At 33.0% G+C, this 19,726-nt stretch overlaps 2 protein-coding genes across 4 annotated transcripts; both read left to right on the top strand.

Annotated features, from left to right (window-relative positions):
* Positions 1-337: 337 nt before the first annotated feature.
* LOC101205952 (transcription factor HY5) lies at positions 338-3,000 on the top strand. Its single transcript, XM_004136296.3, has 4 exons — positions 338-532; positions 948-1,113; positions 1,230-1,386; positions 2,615-3,000. The coding sequence occupies exons 1-4, from the start codon at positions 439-441 to the stop codon at positions 2,669-2,671; spliced, it is 474 nt and encodes a 157-aa protein (XP_004136344.1). The 5' UTR covers positions 338-438; the 3' UTR covers positions 2,672-3,000.
* Positions 3,001-5,492: 2,492 nt separating this feature from the next.
* Positions 5,493-17,194, top strand: LOC101218278 (GPI inositol-deacylase). 3 transcript variants are annotated; one of them, XM_011654184.2, is made up of 19 exons: positions 5,493-5,648; positions 6,296-6,658; positions 6,831-7,079; positions 7,849-8,039; positions 8,120-8,291; positions 8,496-8,633; positions 8,720-8,909; positions 9,303-9,448; positions 9,845-10,018; positions 10,136-10,246; positions 10,588-10,707; positions 10,799-10,955; positions 12,080-12,243; positions 12,332-12,418; positions 12,973-13,301; positions 13,610-13,691; positions 14,531-14,670; positions 15,757-15,991; positions 16,505-17,194. In XM_011654184.2, the coding sequence occupies exons 2-19, from the start codon at positions 6,368-6,370 to the stop codon at positions 16,835-16,837; spliced, it is 3,309 nt and encodes a 1,102-aa protein (XP_011652486.1). In that variant the 5' UTR covers positions 5,493-5,648; positions 6,296-6,367; the 3' UTR covers positions 16,838-17,194. The 3 variants fall into 3 exon arrangements, with proteins under 3 accessions (XP_011652486.1, XP_031738415.1, XP_031738414.1); XM_031882554.1 differs by lacking the exon at positions 5,493-5,648 and having other exon boundaries at positions 6,521-6,663; XM_031882555.1 differs by lacking the exons at positions 14,531-14,670; positions 16,505-17,194 and having other exon boundaries at positions 15,757-15,976.
* Positions 17,195-19,726: the final 2,532 nt, after the last annotated feature.

Below are 19,726 nucleotides of genomic sequence, written 5' to 3'. Positions count from 1 at the left end.
AACTATAATAATTCAAACGTCTTATTAAAATGTTGATCAAAATATGCACTTACCAGATAGTTTAAATTGATATAAGTGACAAAGTTTGGATATATAAATCGAATGCGAGTCTTTTCTTTCAACAATGTATGGATGTGTGCTCTCAAAATCTAATCATACGGCTGTAACATACTCCACGCTATCATCTTTACAACCTTTGATTGATTTCACTTTGTATAGCTCATCTTCATCCACGTTGTTCGCTTATCAACCGTCAGATTGAAAAAGTAATTGAACGGCCAGATTTAACCAAAAGCAACATCCTCTCATATAAAGGCACTGTCACCAAACATATCCCGCTCTTTTTTTCAGTCCTTCATTTCCTTTTATGCAGCGCTTCGCTTTCCAATTTTTTTTCTCTCACACCAATCTTTTCGGTGTTGATTATTCGTCGGCGTAATGCAGGGACGAGCCTCCGCCGCCACCGTCAGTCGTATGCGCTCGAGTAGTGAAAGATCGTCTAGCTCCGCTTTTCAACTTGATGTTAAAGAAGGTTTGATTTGAATTTCTTTTGTTTTCTTTACGATCTCTAGCGGAAATATTGAACGTGAAGTAGTGCAGCCGGATGTCGTTAGGATTTTTTTCTTGTTCTTTTGATTTATCGGAGACGAATTTATTTTTCAAAATCAAATAATTGTTTCATTTTATCATCGTTCCTTTTACTATCTTTTTCCACGAAGAAATTGCAAGCGGCTCTGTATTCGATTGAAACATATCCTCCTAACCTAATTTCGTAACAATATGATGATTTCTTCTATGCGATTATCCTTCCTCGTTCAAGCTTGTGTAAAGTTGTTGACGTAGATCCGTATATATAACTATTAATAATAAGTTTCTGGAATTGCATCCTGATTTTGTTCGTTTGCTGGAGAATTACGTTATGTATATTGTTCATTTCTTTACTGCAGATATAGGAGCGGAGAGTGATGAGGAGGAGATAAGTAGAGTTCCGCAGATCTGCGGCAACTCCGGCTCCACAGTCGGCATTTCAGCGCCAGGTAAAGCGCCTGCATCAGATAGCGTAAGGAGCAGAGGACGAAGTGCGGCTGAGAAAGAAAGCAAAAGGCTGAAGAGGTAAGATTTTCAGGTCTAGGATAAGGTAAAAAAGTAGCGTATAATTGCAAATTTCTTCTGTCGTATCGTATGTGGAGGAAATACTGGTAGCTGAATGCCATTTTCGTGTCTTGAAGATTGTTAAGGAACAGAGTTTCAGCACAACAAGCAAGGGAAAGGAAAAAGGTGTACTTAAGCGAGTTGGAAGAAAGGGCAACAAATTTGGAGAAGAAGAATTCGGAGCTTGAAGAGAAGTTGTCCACGTTACAAAATGAGAATCAAATGCTTAGACACGTACGTCAAACTAAACCCTCTCCATTAGCTCTATTCGTAAATATCTTTGTTCATGACGGATCTAATATAGACCCAAGAGATTCGACCTCCTCAATTTTATATTCCTTATATAGTTCACTTAGTATTAATACCATTAGCAAGCATAGCAGTGAATATGTCTTGAACCTTCTCACTTAGGTTTCCCACCTCTTTGTCGAGCTAAACTACGGAAAAAGTCGGTTAGGTTATATATTAAAATTATTTCTATTCTGATATTTTTATTAAATTTACCCATCTAGTATGTGCTAAATTGTAGCGCTGAGACCTTAGTGCTGTTAAACCTAAACCTAAACCTAAACTTAAAATTTATATTTAATAGATTAATTATTTTGGTTGAATTTTGAATTTTGAATTTGCTGCATCTTTGTTCTTTAGCTCCATAGGTATCTATGGATTTGTTGTTTAGCGAGAGTCTTGTCTTTTTATTCTTTTTCTAATGTTTGTTAGATCCCATGATTTTAAGGAAGAAAAGTTAGAATGATATAAACTTATGATACATAAAAGTTTAAGGTTCAAAGCAACTTACTTAGGTTTTTTGTTTAAAACGGCAATAAAAGATCAAACCAACTGAAATTGCTTTTTCAAAACTCTTAAATACAAAAAACCACTGTTTGTGAATTCATAATTAAACTTTGCTTTCAATAATGAGATGGGCCATCATCGACTTAGCAGTGTGCCCTTAACTCACTTAGGTTTTTATATCTGTCCAAGTCGGATATAAATATTGGGTGATGACATTTATTAGATAAATTATTGTGTGGTTGGCCCACCCCCTTATGCCGCCTCTCTCCCATTTATGAAGCACTACTGAATTATGCCTTTTCTAATTTAACAGTATCTATATACGTAGGAATATGAAAATTGCGGCAATATTAAATTATACTATATTTTATAAATATTTTAATTCATGTGAAATGATGATATTAAATGTAGTATTTATTAATGGTTGAGATGATTTTGTTAATAGATAATGCAAGTATATGATTAATTATACGATGTAAATTTCATTATTTTTAGTATGTTTTGATTGATTTTCTAAATAATTAAATAAATGTTTATAAGTAGATGAAAATTGTTTATAAACCTTTAGAAAGTAATTTAAGTGACTTTTAATTTGTTTTACTTGATAATCTTGACTTTGAATAGCTAGGGCTTTAAATTCATTTGTTAATGATTATATACTATACAGATACTAAAGAACACAACAACCAACAAGAGAAGTGATGGCGACGCTGCTAAATCCTAAGGGAAAGCAATGGATATAGCTGGTATGACAAAGTAAATTAATTATAGTATTAGTATGTGTACATATTAACCATGTCGACTCGAAAGAAATTAAACCAATAGTTAAGTATGGGGTAGCCTTTAATTTCATGTGTGGGGATAAATATTATTTAACATGACTAGCTAACTCAATATAATTTGTTGTTTTTTATATAATCAGTTGATTTACGATAAAGAAACTGGACATTTCTTGTTAGGTTTTAATTGTAATTTTGATGATGCTTACAGTTTTTATGAAGGTAGCAGTTTAGTCCGTCAAACTTTGTTAAGAATTGTAACAATTTATTAATAGTCTTTTTCTATTAGGAATTTAAATTGTTTCAAACTATGGAAGAGACGTTTGACATGTAGAGTTGGTAACTAGAAGAGGTAATTTGAATAACGGAATGAGAAATGCTGGTTTAATAGCCACCATTTGTAATTAACGGTGAATCATACCTTTGGTGGATCTGTTTTTACTTACCCTACCCAACCCAACTTGTTTGGGAACCCTAAACCCTAATACAAAACTAAATAGCTATTACTGTCTCTAGTTTGGGAACTAAATAATCAAAACTATATTGAAGGGTCAATTTGATTTAAATTTTTTTATTGACAATGTTGGGTGATATTGTTGAATAAGGTTTTTTTTTTTTTTTTGTTGGGGTTAACCGTTAGAAAGTAGTTGAGTTATGACTATATGACACTAAAAATTGTTTATTTTAATTCGACAAATATATGAAGTTTGAAAATTCTAACTTCTTGTTTGAAATCACTTATCTTTAACCTATTTTATTTTCGTGGTACTAAAGTGAATGTTTTATAGTTTTATAACGTTCTCCTCTAGAACTCTTATAATTATATTTTTATTGAATCGTATTCTACTTGATAATACTTTTTACAATTTTCTGTTTTGGAAAGGCAAAACTCCACTAATTACAATAATTTTTGCCTCATGATCATCCTTTTTAAAGATAATTGAATTATTATTATTATGTAGAGATGATGGGATGGATGAATTAGGTCTAATGTTGTTGTTTATTGATAATAATGTGACGGTTGGTGTACTTTACATTTGCTTTTTTAGCAATACAATCTATCAATGACATACATAAACAATAAATTAATATTGCTACAAAAATCTAATGTATGTAAATGATATATTAGCGCTTCGTACCATCTATCAGCAATGTGTGTAGTAAAATTCATATTGGTTTATTGGTTGTTGGTACATTGTTGGTTATAATTGATCATTTTAAGTATAAATGTATTGTTTGATTATTTTGTAGGTTAATAATCAGTGACATAATTTGAAATGGGTATTTGTTAATTGTTGGTGGCAGAGTATTATCAAACAATAATATGTTGAATTAGATATATTGAGTGTTTATATAGAAAAACTTCTCAATCTTTTCAACTGGTTGAATTAGATATATTGAGAGTTTATATAGAAAAAACTTCTCAATCTTTTCAACATTTGAAAGTTGAAACCATTATTCAATGTAAGGCCTAACTTTAACCTCTCCAAAGGGGAAGAAAAAAAGCTCAATGACGTGTATACTTTTTTTTTTTTTACTGAATTTTGAAATGGTATAAATTTGAATTCTAAATTAGTAATTACATATTAGAGATTCTATTCATTTAAACTCTAAATTAATACTTGTATTAATTTAAATTTAAAATTTCATAAATACATTTATTTAAACTTGAATTTTTATACATATATCAATAGATGTGTTCAAGTAAAACATTTATATAAGTTTATTCTTTAAATTGATATATACTTGTAAAAGGTAAAAGTTTAGATTATAAATTGATTGAAATTTTTTTTACATTAATTTTTCTATAAGATGTCAGGTATTTGATTTCATCTATTGATCATGAGTGTGTGAAATATTGAGTTTGTAAGGAAAAATAATCCTTCCTATTTGTAATTTTTTTAAATTATGCAATTTAATAAGAGTTCAGTCATGTTATAGTTATATATTTGCATTTCTATATTGTATTAAATCAATTATTATTCCTAAAAATGTGATAAATGAACCATATATTTCATGGGATGGCAAACAAACATATAACTAATTTGAAATCTACAAGGTTTTTAATATAATAAAAAATTATGAGCAACCAAATGGAACATTAGTATATATTTTCTTAAATAATCAGAAATCACAAACATACTAACCAAATAGAAAAGAGATGCCATAACAACAAAATAGCAAGCGACCTAACAAAATAAATATATAATATAGTAATGTTGTAGTTAATTATATACTATAATAATTTAAAACATCTAAGTTGTTATAATTAGGATCCCAACTATAAAGTAAGGTAGGAATGATCAAATGACGTCGTTTGATCTTTATTTAGAAAACACACTCTCCAAAAAGAGACGAGCAAAATATATACTTTTATATAACAAAATAAAATAAAATATTTATATAAATATATGGTTTTGTGGTTTAAATAAAATAATTTACAGAATATTTAAAAGGAGTAGAGAATTTAATAAATTTTACTGTTTTATAAATAGAACTTGAAATAATTAATTTAAAAAATTTATTCAAAGTTTTTGAAGTACTTTGTTTATGACGAAATGAAATTCGGAAGGGCGGGGCACCGAAGGGCGATGATAAAATCCCCGTAAATGTGGGTTCAGGACCCAATAAAAAGTCGCCACGTACCTGCATTCTGAAAGAAACACAACGGTCGATCACGAGTCAAAATTTGGTCAAATCTCTCAATCTTTGTTTTCTTCTATTTTCTTTTCTTAAAAAAATTAATTAATTATTTTTTTTCTTTTCCGGGTTCTCAAAAAAAGAGGAAATAGTTGGAAAGAAAATAAATTAAAAGAAGAAAAAGAAAAAAGAAAGTCCGATTCTGAGAGATATATCCATCGCGATCTGATTAGTTCACACACTCTCATGCTCCCGCCATTTCCTTTGCTCTCCACGGATCCAGTAAGCTTTTCCATTCTCTCATTTCTCTTCGCTTCTTCAATTCCTCCAGATCCATTCCCTTATTTTTACAGTTCATATTCTTTATCTTTGTTGATGCCTCCATATCGATGGATTTGGATTTGGATTTGGATTTGGATTTGGATTTCAAATTACCTCGATCTTTATTTCTTCTTCCGTTTTTGTATAATTTGAATTCTCAACGACCTGCTTCTAGATGTGTTTTTTTTAATGCTATTTCTTCTTTCGGATTTTTGGTGGTTCAGTTGCGAAGAGTTGGTAGTTGAATGCATTTCACGGTTTAGATGTCGTTATTTAATTGCGTTTGTTGCTGTTTCTATGCATGTTAATGTGTGGCGGTTTACTGAGGGATTGAGTAACTATGATGAGTTTATTTACTCTGGTCCTACCATTCTTAAATGTTTCATGTTTTTTTTTTTTTTTTTTTTTTTTGTTGTTGTTGAAGTGGATCTAAATCCAACCGTGTGGTTTTGGTTCTCATGTCCAAGCAACAAGAAAATACATCGAATTCCCGTTGCATTTCATCATGAAAAGAAGCAGAGTGTCATGATTATCAATTGAAATTAGAATTTATTGATGTTTTGTGTTTGGGAAGGAGTGGATTATTGATTTTGTGGTGTTTTGTGTAGGATTTGAAACCGATATTTATGGAAGCTTTGTAAAGAGAGATTTTAACGAGGACTGGGTAGTTTGACCCAACAATGCAAGACCTTAGAGCCAAAATCAGAATTGCTGTTCTTGTAGCTGTGACCGTAGTGATCAGCCTTGCTGCTACATATGGAATTTTAAAACCAATTTCTAATGGATGTATTATGACATACATGTATCCAACATATATTCCAATTTCTTCACCTGTGGGCTTATCGTCAGAAAAATATGGGGTGTATTTGTATCATGAAGGATGGAAAAAGATTGATTTCAAGGAACATCTTAAGAAACTTAATGGGGTTCCAGTTCTTTTCATTCCAGGAAATGGAGGTAGCTACAAGCAGGCAAGGTTTTCTTCTTCCTTTTTTGCTTCTTCTTCTATTTTTATAATATAGATTTCTTCGATTTTATATCCCTTATGTATTTGACAGTCAGAAATTAATTATGTCTCTTTTTTTTTTTTCTAATCTGTAAATAGTAGTTATGATTTTCTTTTGGAAATTTTCTTGATTACAGGTGCGATCCTTGGCAGCTGAGTCTGATAGGGCTTACCAAGGAGGCCCTCTCGAGCAAACTTTTTATCAGGAGGCTTTCATAGGCAAGGTGGAGGGTGAGGCAGACACTAATTTGGATGACTTTCAGTTGCCAGATCACTACACTCGTAGGTTGGATTGGTTTGCAGTGGATCTTGAAGGCGAACATTCTGCAATGGATGGTGGTATACTTGAAGAACATGCAGAATATGTAGTGCACACCATCCACAGGGTATTTACTCTTAAAAGTTTTGTTATGTCTGACAGATTACATCATTTCAAGATTTTTTCCTTTTTCCAACATAGTAAAATGGGAGGGGAGGGGTGGGTGCATGGACGTGTTATATTGTAGGAAGAAGTATTGTTCGATTATTCACTCATTGGTCATTAGCATGTTCATCATTGATGGCACTCATATGTTCTTTTTTGGGCTTCTCCATCCATTCCAGAAAATTTAGCTGGAAAAGGGACAATGGATCTTTTAAAATAATGTAAGTGGCGGAGATAGTCTCAAATGGATGTATCAAAATCTCTATAGAATATTGGGTTGGCTAGTGGTGAAAAGAGACATAGTCTCAATGTCTAACTAAGAGGTCATGGGTTCAATCCATGGTGGCCACCTACTTGGGAATTAATTTTCTATGAGTTTCCTTGACACATGTGGTAGGTCAGGCGGGTTGTCCCGTGTGATTAGTCGAGGTGCGTGTAAGCTGGCCCAGACACTCACAAATATAAAAAAAAAAAAAAAAAATCTCTATAGAATATTTCCTTTTGTTTAAATTTAGCTTGCTGGATTTTGTTGTGCAGTCATCATAATTGACTTTAATCCAGATATTAGCTCATTCCTGTCAATTCTGTTATGCAAGAATAATGCAAATAGTATATTCTTTTTCCCTCTTTTTCTATTTTTTTAATGTCATGGTTTTGTGTTGTGGATTTGTGCTGTGAGTCTTTTGTTAAATTCTCCACTTGGTTACCAATCTACCTTGTTTTGTGTGAAGATCTTAGATCAATATAAAGAATCTTTTGATGCCCGAGCTAAAGAAGGTGCTGCTAATGCTGCAAGTTTACCTAGAAGTGTGATATTGGTTGGTCATTCGATGGGCGGGTTTGTTGCTAGAGCTGCAGTTGTGCATCCAAGACTTAGAAAATCAGCCATTGAAACAGTTCTTACTCTTTCTAGCCCTCATCAGTAAGTTACACCTACATAATGCTGAGAGCATTTTGGGTTTGTTAATTTTGTGCTTCATCTGGTTTTCACATATTTTTCAGATCACCTCCTCTAGCACTGCAACCATCTTTGGGTCGGTACTTCACTCGTGTAAATCAGGAATGGAGGAAGGGCTATGAGGTTCAATTAACTCGAAGTGGGTATTTTGCATCTGATCCACCACTTTCACATGTCGTGGTAGTTTCAATTTCCGGGGGTTATCATGATTACCAGGTATATGTGCAGCTGATTAACGCATTGTGGGAACTTTTTCTTGATTAAACTACAATTTGGTCTTTTAGGTTCTATGGAAAAGACAACATTTTTTTCTCATGCATATTTGGTTTGAATATTCATTAAAAAAATGCATTTGGCTTAAACACATAGAATTTATCATTTTTTTTATATTCAATGCATATTGATCTATCCTGTCTACAGGTAAGGTCAAAGTTAGAATCCCTGGATGGGATTGTTCCTCCTACACATGGCTTTATGATCAGCAGTACAGGTGTTAAAAATGTGTGGTTATCAATGGAACATCAGGCGATTTTGTGGTGTAATCAACTAGTTATACAGGTGAGTGAAATTTCTATTTGAGTTTGAAACTTTGCAACAGTATAAGCTGTCTTTAAATTGTTCTGAAAGTTTTCTTTCTTGTCTAGGTGTCACACACCCTTCTTAGTTTGGTAGACTCTAGTACAGGCCAGCCATTTTCAGCCACTCGAAAAAGACTCACTGTATTGACAAGAATGCTGCATAGTGGAATACCACAGAGTTTCAATTGGAGGACCCAGTCACACACTTCTCAACAAATTGCTCATTTTTCAGCTAAAAACGTGGAAGATGAATCTGGTAGTTTGTCATATTATTTTTGTGTTTGCAAATAGATGTTGATGCTTGTTATTCCTTATAACATTCTATTCCAATGCATGAATCAAATTATTAGTTATCACATGTATCAAGATAGTGTTTGGGAAAAAGAAAACAAGTTCACTCTCCATTTCCTTCAATTCATGGATCTAAGTAGTTGAGCTCTATACTTTTGCATGCAAGAGGTTTTAACTAGGTTTTGTCTAAAAGAATTTTTTGTTATCTTGGATAGGATCTGTGGTTATAAATTAGAATACAGAATCAAGATCACGTTTCATGAATTCATTAGCTTTTCTTTGAAGTTTCAATATTAAAAAAAAGGTTGTCTAATACAACCTCTGTATCTAGAATGATTGCAATCACAATATATTGCAGGATCTGTGGTTTTATCTCCAAATGCTTGTCCCAAAAACGTCCATTGGAATGATGATGGCCTAGAAAGGGACCTATATATTCAAACGAGTACTGTCACTGTTTTAGCCATGGATGGTCGCAGGCGGTGGTTGGATTTGGAGAAACTGGTTAGCTTCAGTTACAATTACATCTCCATCTTGAGAATTTTTACACATGTTATTATTTCATTTTTTGCATGAAATCATATATTTCCTGATGTGAGGTCAGTCCTATGAGGCATTAGTTACTAAACCCTTACAAGAGTAAATTTCATACATCAATGAAATTCGTTTCTTATAAATTTGAAAAAAACCCTTCTAAGCTGAAGCATTGGGATGTAGTTTAACTAACTTTGTTAACTTTGCTATCACTCAATACAATTAAGTTTGAGGCTTTTCCACTCTCTTAAATCTCATTTAAGTTAACCCTAAGTTGCCAATATTCTCTCCCATTGGTTTGACGATATTTATTATTGGTTTTATATTATTCCTTGGGTACAGGTTCTAAACTTTTGTTCTCTGTAGGGGTCAAATGGCAAAAGCCACTTTATATTTGTAACAAACCTGTTACCATGTTCTGGGGTCAGGCTTCATCTTTGGCCTGAAAAGGGAAAGTCTGGTAGCTTACCTTTAAGTAAAAGGGTTATTGAAGTGACCTCAAAGATGGTGCAAATTCCTTCAGGACCAGCACCGAGACAGGTAATAGTTTTGTTTATAAGTGGATCTTTCTCTTTTTTGACAATTTTGTACTCATGGACTAGACTATGACTGTCTAGGATTTTATTCTTCCATTGATCTGTGCTATATGCTTGTTAGATTGAACCTGGGAGTCAAACTGAACAAGCTCCTCCTTCTGCTGTATTGATGTTGGGACCTGAGGATATGCATGGCTTCAAATTTATTACAATTTCAGTTGCACCTCGACCGGTATTGATCTTCATTCTTCATTCAGTCATTTAAGTTTATCCTTTCTACTTCCATAAAAAAAACAGACATCTAGTCTTATAAAAGAAGATTAGTCTTTAAGATCTTCCCTCTTGCTACCATAAGCTTCTGAATTTGTTTTTTCGCCATATGTCTTTTTCCTTTTTCATAGATTAAGGTTGGAATGCTTTTTAACCTAACGAATTGGTTTCTTCTTTGTACAGTCTTATGGCGTGTGAATTGTACTTTACTTTTTGTAAATAAGCAAAATTAGCTTATTTATTTATTTTTAAGGAGCGTTGTGTAAAAGTTAGTGTATGTATTGTAACTATTTTGATGGTCAGACTGTTTCAGGCAGACCTCCACCTGCAGTTTCCATGGCAGTTGGGCAATTCTTTAATCCTGATGCAGGGAGGGTGAAAATCTCACCTTGGTCGATGCTTCTTTCCAAGTACTATAATGATGTAAATACCTCATGAAATGCTTTCTTTAAGTGCTCCAATCACTCAGTATCAACTTGATGACTAGACTATTTTAAAATTAATTGTGCTGTAGGACATATTTGTGAAGGAGGATCATTCCCTAGTGTTGAATTTATCATTCCCCATTAGCTTAGGACTTCTTCCGGTCACCTTGCAACTTGAAACAACTGGTTGTGGAATTAAGAGCTCTAGTTTTTCAGATGATCAAGCTGAAGATATCGAAAACAATAGTAAGTTCTTTACTTTTTTGCATATATTGTGACTTATGCCATATTATTTACATATCAATACATAGATTTATATTCTAAATCTGGACATGGTTTTCTTCATTCCTTCCATTTTATTTTGAGACATGTACATGAGTACATCTTTCTATTACTCTTATAATCTCCTCTTTTGATCAACTGGAGGAAACATTTGTAGCTCGTGGTACTTTTGCCCTTCTTTTGTAAATTTTATACATCAATGAAATTTGTGTTGATCATTTTTTTTAAAACATGAGTGGGATTTCTCTTTGAATAAATGAAAATAAACTAATGCTCAAAGATACAAACTCCTAAAGAGAGTGAACAAATATCAGAATGGACTAAAAAAATTAACAAAGAGACCCAACAAAGAACAAAATACAGAAAATATTGCAAATTTCTTCCTTCGTTTTCCTATTTCAGTAAATGATATGTTATGTCAACCTAGACTATTGATCAAAGAGGTCAGTGTTCAAAGCTTCCACCCCACTTGGTTTTTGGATGAGAAATGGTGACAGCATTTCGTTGATAAAGTAAAATTACAAAAAGGTCGATGAAATGCTTTTATAATCTTATTCGGTAAAATAAATGAGCGAGAAAACCTCCAAAATGATCTTTTCTTGATCATTTGGCTTCTGCCTGCTCTAGCCTTGTACATTCCATTTGAAAGGAAAAAAAGGGTTTCCCAAGTGTTTCCTGCACTCTCAATTGTAAAAACAAATGAAAAGAAAAGGAGAAATTCGTTTGAAATATCTCTAATTATTCCTCAATTTGCTGTGTTAATAGTTCAATTTTCATGGATACACACTGCACATACATATCATCAGCGAACATTGAGGAGCACAAGTTTCATGTACATGTTTAGTGTTTAAACTTTGGCAGTGCTCATGTCATCATCTTCAAACTTCTGTTAGGTGTTAGGTGTTTTATTTCATCTTCAAGCATAAAATGTTTATAGTTTATCTACTAAGTACCAACTTCCCTTATGTTCCTTTGAGACCCACCATGGACTTGTGAATGGAAATCTCTATTGTTGAGAGTTGGGACAATGTTACATGACATTTTCATGTAATTATTCATCCACACTGTCCACTTTTTTGGTAATCCAGGGCTGTGCAGACTGCGTTGTTTTCCCCCTGTAGCACTCGCTTGGGATGAGATATCTGGTCTTCATATTTTCCCAAATCTTCAGAGTGAGACAATTCTTGTTGATTCCGCACCAGCACTCTGGAGTTCCAGTGCCGGATCTGAGAAAACAACCGTTCTATTGTTGGTATGTATGAACTTTCTTTCATAATTCTTCTTTTATTTATTCTTATGTACAGAAATGTTGATCTTGTTAACTCTTTTCATCTCTACAGGTAGATCCTCACTGTTCATACAAAACAAGCGTTGCTGTCTCTGTCAGTGCAGCTGCCAGCAGATTTTTGCTTTTATATAATTCACAGGTAACAGGATTGTCAATACCCTAAATTTATACCTGCTTATTTCTTTAGCTACTTCACATTATTCCCCGGGGAAAGAAGAGTCCTGCATATATTTATTTTATTTTATGCTCAACTTTTCTTTCTCCCTTTGGATACGAAACCAAACTTTCTCATGAAAGGATATACAAAGACATAACAAGCCCAAAAAATAATAAAACCCCACACCCAATAGATTAGCTATTGTTAAACCTCTTGAAGCACATTTTTTTTTTCCATTACATTTTCTATTTGAGTTCTGTGATGACTCATCAAGCCTTTGCGAACGGCACTCTGGTGTCAGCTAGTTTAAATTAAATATTCATTTTTATTTCTTAATATACAACGCCGAATGCTAATCTTGATTTTCTGTTGTGCTTTTCAGACGCTTCTCTTCTAGTATTCTTCCTCCCTTTTGAGTTTATGAGACACTTTCAAACCTTTTTCTTTCTCTCATTCTCTCACATGCATGCATTAAATTTATCATATATATTCCAAGTATGTTTAAAAATCTCATGTTATGCATTGTTTTCTTGCAGATAGTTGGTTTTTGTATTGTTGTTATTTTTTTTGCACTGATGCGGCAAGCGCAAGCATGGAATCATGATTTTCCCATACCCTCAATGCTGGCAGCTGTAGAGTCCAACTTGAGAATACCATTCCCATTTTTTTATTTGGTCATTGTACCTATTTTGCTATCTTTGTTCCTATCACTTGTAACTTCTCAACCACTACCTCCTTTGACTATCTTCACTACAGTCTCGGTGGTCTGTTATTCATTTGCAAATGCTGCTGTCGTTACTCTGATTTTGGTATCCCAGCTAATTTTCTACATGATGGCGGTTGTGCATGTTTTCATCAAGACAAGGTCAGATTTTTACTCGGTTTTACAATTCACGGAACTGGAATACTTATTAAAAATTCACAGAACCGGAATACTAATTGAATAATATCTTAAGCATTTTCTGATGGAAGAAACTTCTTAACCGAACACTAAAGGTGGGAGGGTAGGCAATTAGAGTATCAATGTAGCAAAAATATTGGTCTAAATAATCAGAAGGTTTAAGGTCAATGATTCATTCATCATGCTGTGAATATATTACCCATCTTTCTGAATGGCAAATGCCTATTACTGCATGGTCATATGTGCCTGAATGACTGCCTGACATGTTGCAGGTGGCAAGTGTGGGAGGGAAATGTCAGCTTTGTGCTGTTTAGTTGGTTTGGCAAACTATTTTCATGTTTTCAATCATTGAAGGTATGATTTTATCTTTGAAAGTAAATGCAGTTAATCATTTACACTTCATAGTACACTAGAACTAGATCTTCGTCGGTCAAACCCAACCCAGTTTAAATGTTTGCCATTTTTATTTCAAGTCATGATATGTGGAAAGTGTTTTTGGTGAAGAGTGAAGTAGCCGCCAAGCTTAGGGTTTTTATGATATAAGTTTTTTTGATATTGAATCTTTTGTTATTGTTTGTCTTTATGTTCTGTAGTCTTGCTAATTTTGACCCAATGTGGAAACTGTTGCTTCTGTAGCTTGTTTGATTACAATACACTATCTGATTTACATTTTTAAGGCTTCAACTTTTGATTACATCTTCCAAAAAAAAAATCGTCATGATGTGCTGTGTTTTTTCAAGTTGTCCAATAACTATAATGTGCATTTACCTTTACTCGTATGTTTGTAAACTAAAAATGAACTGAACAGTAATTTTCATGTGTGCTTTCAAATTTTCTGATTCAGCAAGTACTATGCCTATTTGATGCAACATGTGATATAATATTGCCTCATGAAACTTGAGTATCCTTACAAGTGCTCCCAAGTGTATCCTAGATCTGTTTCCATAAGAAACTATGCTGTCCATGACTTGGACTACCATTATATGCTAATAACTCTTATCATATTAATACTTGGAAAGGTGCTTGTTTCCAAATTTATACTCTTCATATTTAACTGGAGAATCTAGTTATGAGAAGCATAAAATTTGTTGTCCCTTATTGGCCATTAACTAAACTTGCTTCTGTTTCGATAGTGTTAGGCTATGAAGTTTTGATGTTCAATTTGATCGATTATCTCACTCATTTTATATTAGGTTATAAGGGTGTTGGGAGTCAATCCGTTACTGGCTACTGCACTTTCTGCTATTTCCTTGGCATGCTTTATTCACCCAGCTATGGGATTGTTTTTGCTACTCGGTTTCCATGCTTTCTGTTGTCACAATGCCCTGTCCAGGTACTTGTAATTTGACTCTGTTCTATCACTATTTTTGTCTTTTGGTGGGGGGACCCTTTTTTTAAGAAACAGAAAGGGTATCATAAAAAAGCCAACAAAGACCCCAAGAGGTAATGAAGGAGAATCTTCCAATTGTTAATAATTTAAAAGCTATAATTACAAAAGAATTTGGTGTAATTTGTGCACCCCCAAGACACTGCTGTATGTCAAACACTTTTTGTGGGGGAAACCTTCAAAACGACACCTAAGAAATGTAACATTTTATTAAACCTGAAATGTCCATGTACTTGTAAGTTGACCCTTCTCATTATTATTTTCTTCTCTTGGGGGGAACCTTAAAATGTCTTCAAAGAAGTGTGAGTTTTTATTAAACTTGAAATGAATCAAGAAATATGGACATCAAGATTCCACCAAAATAAATAGTAATTGGCGTCTGGGATTAAGATAAGGTTGTCAATCTTGTATGATACATGCAACTCACATGTTACGAGTTGAATGGAATGTAGGCTTAGTAGATCAGAACGTGCGGTCCAATAAAAGATTTACTTTCATGTACATTTCTGACAGTTCAATAGAAGGAAACACCAAAAGGGATGTGATAGAACATTGATATAGTGTTTCTATTTTATTGATACCTTCAACAGAAATTACAATATAAAAGAACAAACAAGTAAAAGAACCCTAACCCTCTGCCCTTCCTCTCTTTCAAGGAATGTTGCAGCCCATTATCTTCACCAAATTCCTCATGCCTTTCTTCCCTCCCCAACTTCCTATTTATAACCAACTAACCACCAACAAATCTAATTACCTTTATACCCCTACTCTATATTAATCTAGGTATCTAACAGGATGTGGTGGCAAACAAATAAAAACAAAATGGGTTTGAAATTAGGCTCTCTGCTCTGTGTATGAAATCAATAGTTTTGGCAGCCGGTTCACATAGAATCCTTCCTTACAATACTAGAGAAGACACACTATTGTTCTCTTCTACTTGCCTGAGTTGAGATTTTCATCATTTTTTCCTATGCCGCTGCTCCAAGTGTTGTACATGTATTGGGTCAGTTTTTTGATAGCTTCCTTTTGCAGCCACGTAAGAAGCAAAAAATTACAAGGTGGAAATGGTTCTCAACAATCCACATTTCCACTGACCGATGAATTGAACTTGAACGATTCTATTGAAGATAACCTTTCCACCAGTCCTGGCTCTGCAAAAAGTTATGGGGAAACACAGTTGGAGATATTTCATCATTGTCATAGCTTATTGATCTTGCATCTTGTGGCAGCAATTATGTTTGCACCCTCACTTGTTGCTTGGTTGCAGGTATGATTATGAAATAAATGATTGCCTGAAGCTGCTTCATGAGATATTCTTTTCGTCTAAAATGTGTAGCATAAAATGATAGGAGTGACATTGGTGGGATATTAAGGGTATATTAGTCATTAATAAGTAGTTTGTTAGGGTAGTTGGCTATCAATAGAGAAGAGAGGGGAGTGTAGAAGATAGGTAATGTTTTGGAAAGTGAATAGGCTTGAGAGTTAACTCAAAATTGGGAGGGTCCAAGTAACTCAAACACCTAGGTTTTATCTTGTATTTTCATTATCGTTCATTATCGTTTATCTTTCAATATATTTGGGTTTTATCAAGTTTCTATTTGGCATCCTTTGGAAATAGAACAATAACACTCGGCATGTTTTTCTAATTGCACGGTCAAGTTCTTGAGTTTTTGGAGTTATCCTTCATGTTCCTTTCTAAACAAACAATGGCTCTTATTTTTTTCACCTTGCCTTTAAGCATCTTGTGGATTTTCATGTTGCCTATTCTTTGGGATTGCAGAGAATAGGGACAAACCAGAGCTTTCCATGGTTGCTGGATTCGTTTCTTTGCATTGGAGTTATCCTCCACGGCGTATGCAATTCAAAACCCGAGTTCAATTCCTATATATTTTCCTTCTTTGGCCTATCACATACCGAAGTCAGACTGGACTTCATCTATCTAGTTGCTGGATATTATAGCTACATGTGTAGCCTGGCCTTGTCTCCATATAAAGTCTTTTATGCCATGGCTATCATAGGAGCCATTTCGCTGACCTCGAGGATTTTACAAAAGAGGACCAGGGAGAAGCTAGAGCCACATTTCGGCGGTCGAAAGCACTCTCACAGACATTGAAAACAATGGCAAACATCAGTCTTGAGTTTAAGAACCTGCATTTTCTTGGTTCTAAAAAAAATGGTTCAGATTTTCCGATTTATAATGGTTGTTTTAGCCACAAAGCTTGTCATAGATTACATGTATTTGCAAAAATAGGGTGAGAATTAGATACAAGAAGCTGAGCCGTTTTTACCACATGGCCATCCTAGCTTTAAAAAAAACACACGTTTAGTTGTATTTGTTTTGTTCTTACATCGATTTGGGGAGAGTTTTCTTTGTGTTGCGGCTTGACAGGTAGCTGATTCGTTTGTGTATTGTAGAATATTAACAAAGCTGATTATGGAAGAGAGGTACGCCTTTTTTTCTTTTTCTTTTTCTTCTGTTTCAAGAACTTGCATTGATTTCTAGCTTTTCCATTTTATTTGCGTTTGATCTGCCAAGTTAATGCTCCTCTCCTCTCCAAATACACTTATTCCATGATATGTCTTTGGAGCAAGAAATAAAATAGAGAAAAATAGCTGACACTTTATCTGGGAATTTCAATAATGCTCCATTTTAGTGTATGAGATAACAATATAGTTAGTGATTTAACAAAAAGATGAGTTGGATGATAACTAGATCAACGTTGAAACTAAATAGATCGACAATGTCACTCTTTCACCGTCTTTTTCTCCTCCGTCGTGGTGCTCTACCACTCCTCTGTCATAATATGTCTAACGCTAACAACAGTACCCAATTTCAACACGCAGTCTTTTTTTCTTTGAGTTTTTATTCAACTGGTTCTTTTGATCTTTTGAGTTTTGGCTTCAATTCTGTTTGGGTCTACTCTTGATTGTGAGGGTTTTGGCTTCCATTTTGAAGAAGTGGCAAATTGTGATTCATAGGATGGAGGTTAAAAAGTGGCTAGAAGAAATCTTGCAGCAATGGAGTTAAAGTTGGCTGAGGTGACTTTTCAGTTTTTTCAATATAACTCTTTGCTAATTCAAATAGCTATTCCATCAATCTATTTCAGTTTAAAATTAGCTTAATCAACTTTTCATGAAGTCAGTATTGGTCAGAACTATAATTGAGCATTATTGAAATTTTAGGGACAAAAGTATTGGAATTTGAAACATAAAAACCGAATAGAAATTAAGCCTTAGACCAAAATAAAATATCAAACTTTCTAGTCAACGTTATAATGTATTTTACTTGTTGAGTTATGCCAACATGAGCATAAACTAAAAAGACATAAAATTGTACAAACCATCTTGATATCAAAAGTTTGAATGTCTAACTCCACAAACTAAAAAATATTAATAGTAAAATAGTTGAGTTATGTACAAACACTGTCAAGAGAAGATTGTAGTCCTTAAATTTAGTTCGTAATTTTACCAAAATGGTTAAATAATAGTATTAATTTTAATGAAAGTAAGTAAAAGTGAGAATATGTTTTCAAAACTTATAATAAAAATAAGTGAATGCGTTTTCAAACTTAATCAATTTTGACATACTGCATTGGAGACCATAATCGAACAAACTTCATATAAACAAATTATATTTTAACCTATATTTAATGTAACTTTTCCTAATAATTGCACGTGAATTTCTATTTAAAATTTAACAATAAGTTTCTATTTGATTGATGGAATGAGATATATAGCGTCGCCATGTGTTATTCCCTAAACAAGATGGCTTCTTTGTTATATTGTCATTTTCAATTTCTCTTTCTTCTATCATTGTCTTAATTGTCGGTCCTAAAAGAATCCCTTCTTCTAAACAAAAATCTTGTGTGTTGTAACAAAATGATTGAAGAGAAATGAACTTATGCAAAGAATAAAGTACAGGCAAGCTTTCAAAATAAAAGACCGACGAAAAAGTGTGTTCGGATTCACTTTCTAAATGTTTATAAATAATCATTTTTCACTCATAAATACTTTTTTAAATATTTGGATTCACTTTGTAAATGTTTATAAATAATCATTTTTTAGTTTATAAATATTTTTTTAAAATATTTAGAAAGTTAATTTGTAGGATGTACAAGGTAATTTTTAATTTGGCACAATTGGGACTGCCTTCTTTTTAATAAATTGAAGTAAGCAAGTTTAACAAAATAAATAAGTAAATAATTCAAAACGAACCAAATGGCAATTATTCAAAGTTTATAAATTATGCAATTGGATCAATCTAAGATTAGTTCAACGCCAATTTAATTGCTTGAAAGGACATAATATTATATTAAATTAACAATGGCCCATAACTTGCAACCATGGAGTGGACTACGAGACTATGAGTTGGAAAATTTGATCTTTGGATCTTCGAAATTTATGGTAAATTTTTTTTTGTCAATTAAACTATGTTTGGTATATTAATCAATTATAAATAATAATTGTATGGAGAATAATTTTTTCTTTTTAATAAACTGATATCGATGTTTATTATAATTTGATCGGAGATTTATTAGATTTAATGATTTATATAGGTTATGGATATTATATTTACGGCTATTTTCAAGTAAAACAAAATATAGCAAAATACGACGGTCTAAGTTTAATGGAACGCGATAGATCAAGATAATTTGTAATATTTTACTATATTTGTAAATATTCTAACAAGTTTGTCAATTAAAATAATTTCTTCTACGTTTATGAATAATTATAATTTTATCAACGGTTCTTATTAAAATTTAAAATTTGAGAATAACACCACCTAAAAATTTTAATTAGTAATTGTATTAATCCAATATCTAACATTTTACTTATAAAAACGACAAAACCAAATATATATCGATTAAGTCGGTAACTCACGTGCTTGTTGTTTGTAAAATTGGCAAAAATGAAATCTAGTACACTTATAAAAGATATAAAATGTTACAAAGGTTTCCACTATTGATATGCATTTAATTATACATCACACATACACACTTTA

The sequence above is a fragment of the Cucumis sativus genome, chromosome 3, assembly GCF_000004075.3.
Source record: "Cucumis sativus cultivar 9930 chromosome 3, Cucumber_9930_V3, whole genome shotgun sequence".
Taxonomy (NCBI): domain Eukaryota; kingdom Viridiplantae; phylum Streptophyta; class Magnoliopsida; order Cucurbitales; family Cucurbitaceae; genus Cucumis; species Cucumis sativus.
The sequence above is the reverse complement of the archived record's forward strand: the minus strand, read 5'-3'. Positions and strand labels throughout refer to the sequence as shown.

What these genes read in the sequence shown, in the direction of transcription:
- LOC101205952 (XM_004136296.3), top strand. Translation starts at nt 439, where the DNA reads ATGCAGGGACGAGCCTCCGCCGCCACCGTCAGTCGTATGCGCTCGAGT. An exon ending in TCAACTTGATGTTAAAGAAG is followed by an intron (nt 533 to 947) that starts GTTTGATTTGAA and finishes TCTTTACTGCAG; the next exon opens with ATATAGGAGCGGAGAGTGAT. An exon ending in GAAAGCAAAAGGCTGAAGAG is followed by an intron (nt 1,114 to 1,229) that starts GTAAGATTTTCA and finishes CGTGTCTTGAAG; the next exon opens with ATTGTTAAGGAACAGAGTTT.
- LOC101218278 (XM_011654184.2), top strand. Translation starts at nt 6,368, where the DNA reads ATGCAAGACCTTAGAGCCAAAATCAGAATTGCTGTTCTTGTAGCTGTG. An exon ending in ACTCTTTCTAGCCCTCATCA is followed by an intron (nt 8,040 to 8,119) that starts GTAAGTTACACC and finishes CATATTTTTCAG; the next exon opens with ATCACCTCCTCTAGCACTGC. An exon ending in GTAATCAACTAGTTATACAG is followed by an intron (nt 8,634 to 8,719) that starts GTGAGTGAAATT and finishes TTTCTTGTCTAG; the next exon opens with GTGTCACACACCCTTCTTAG.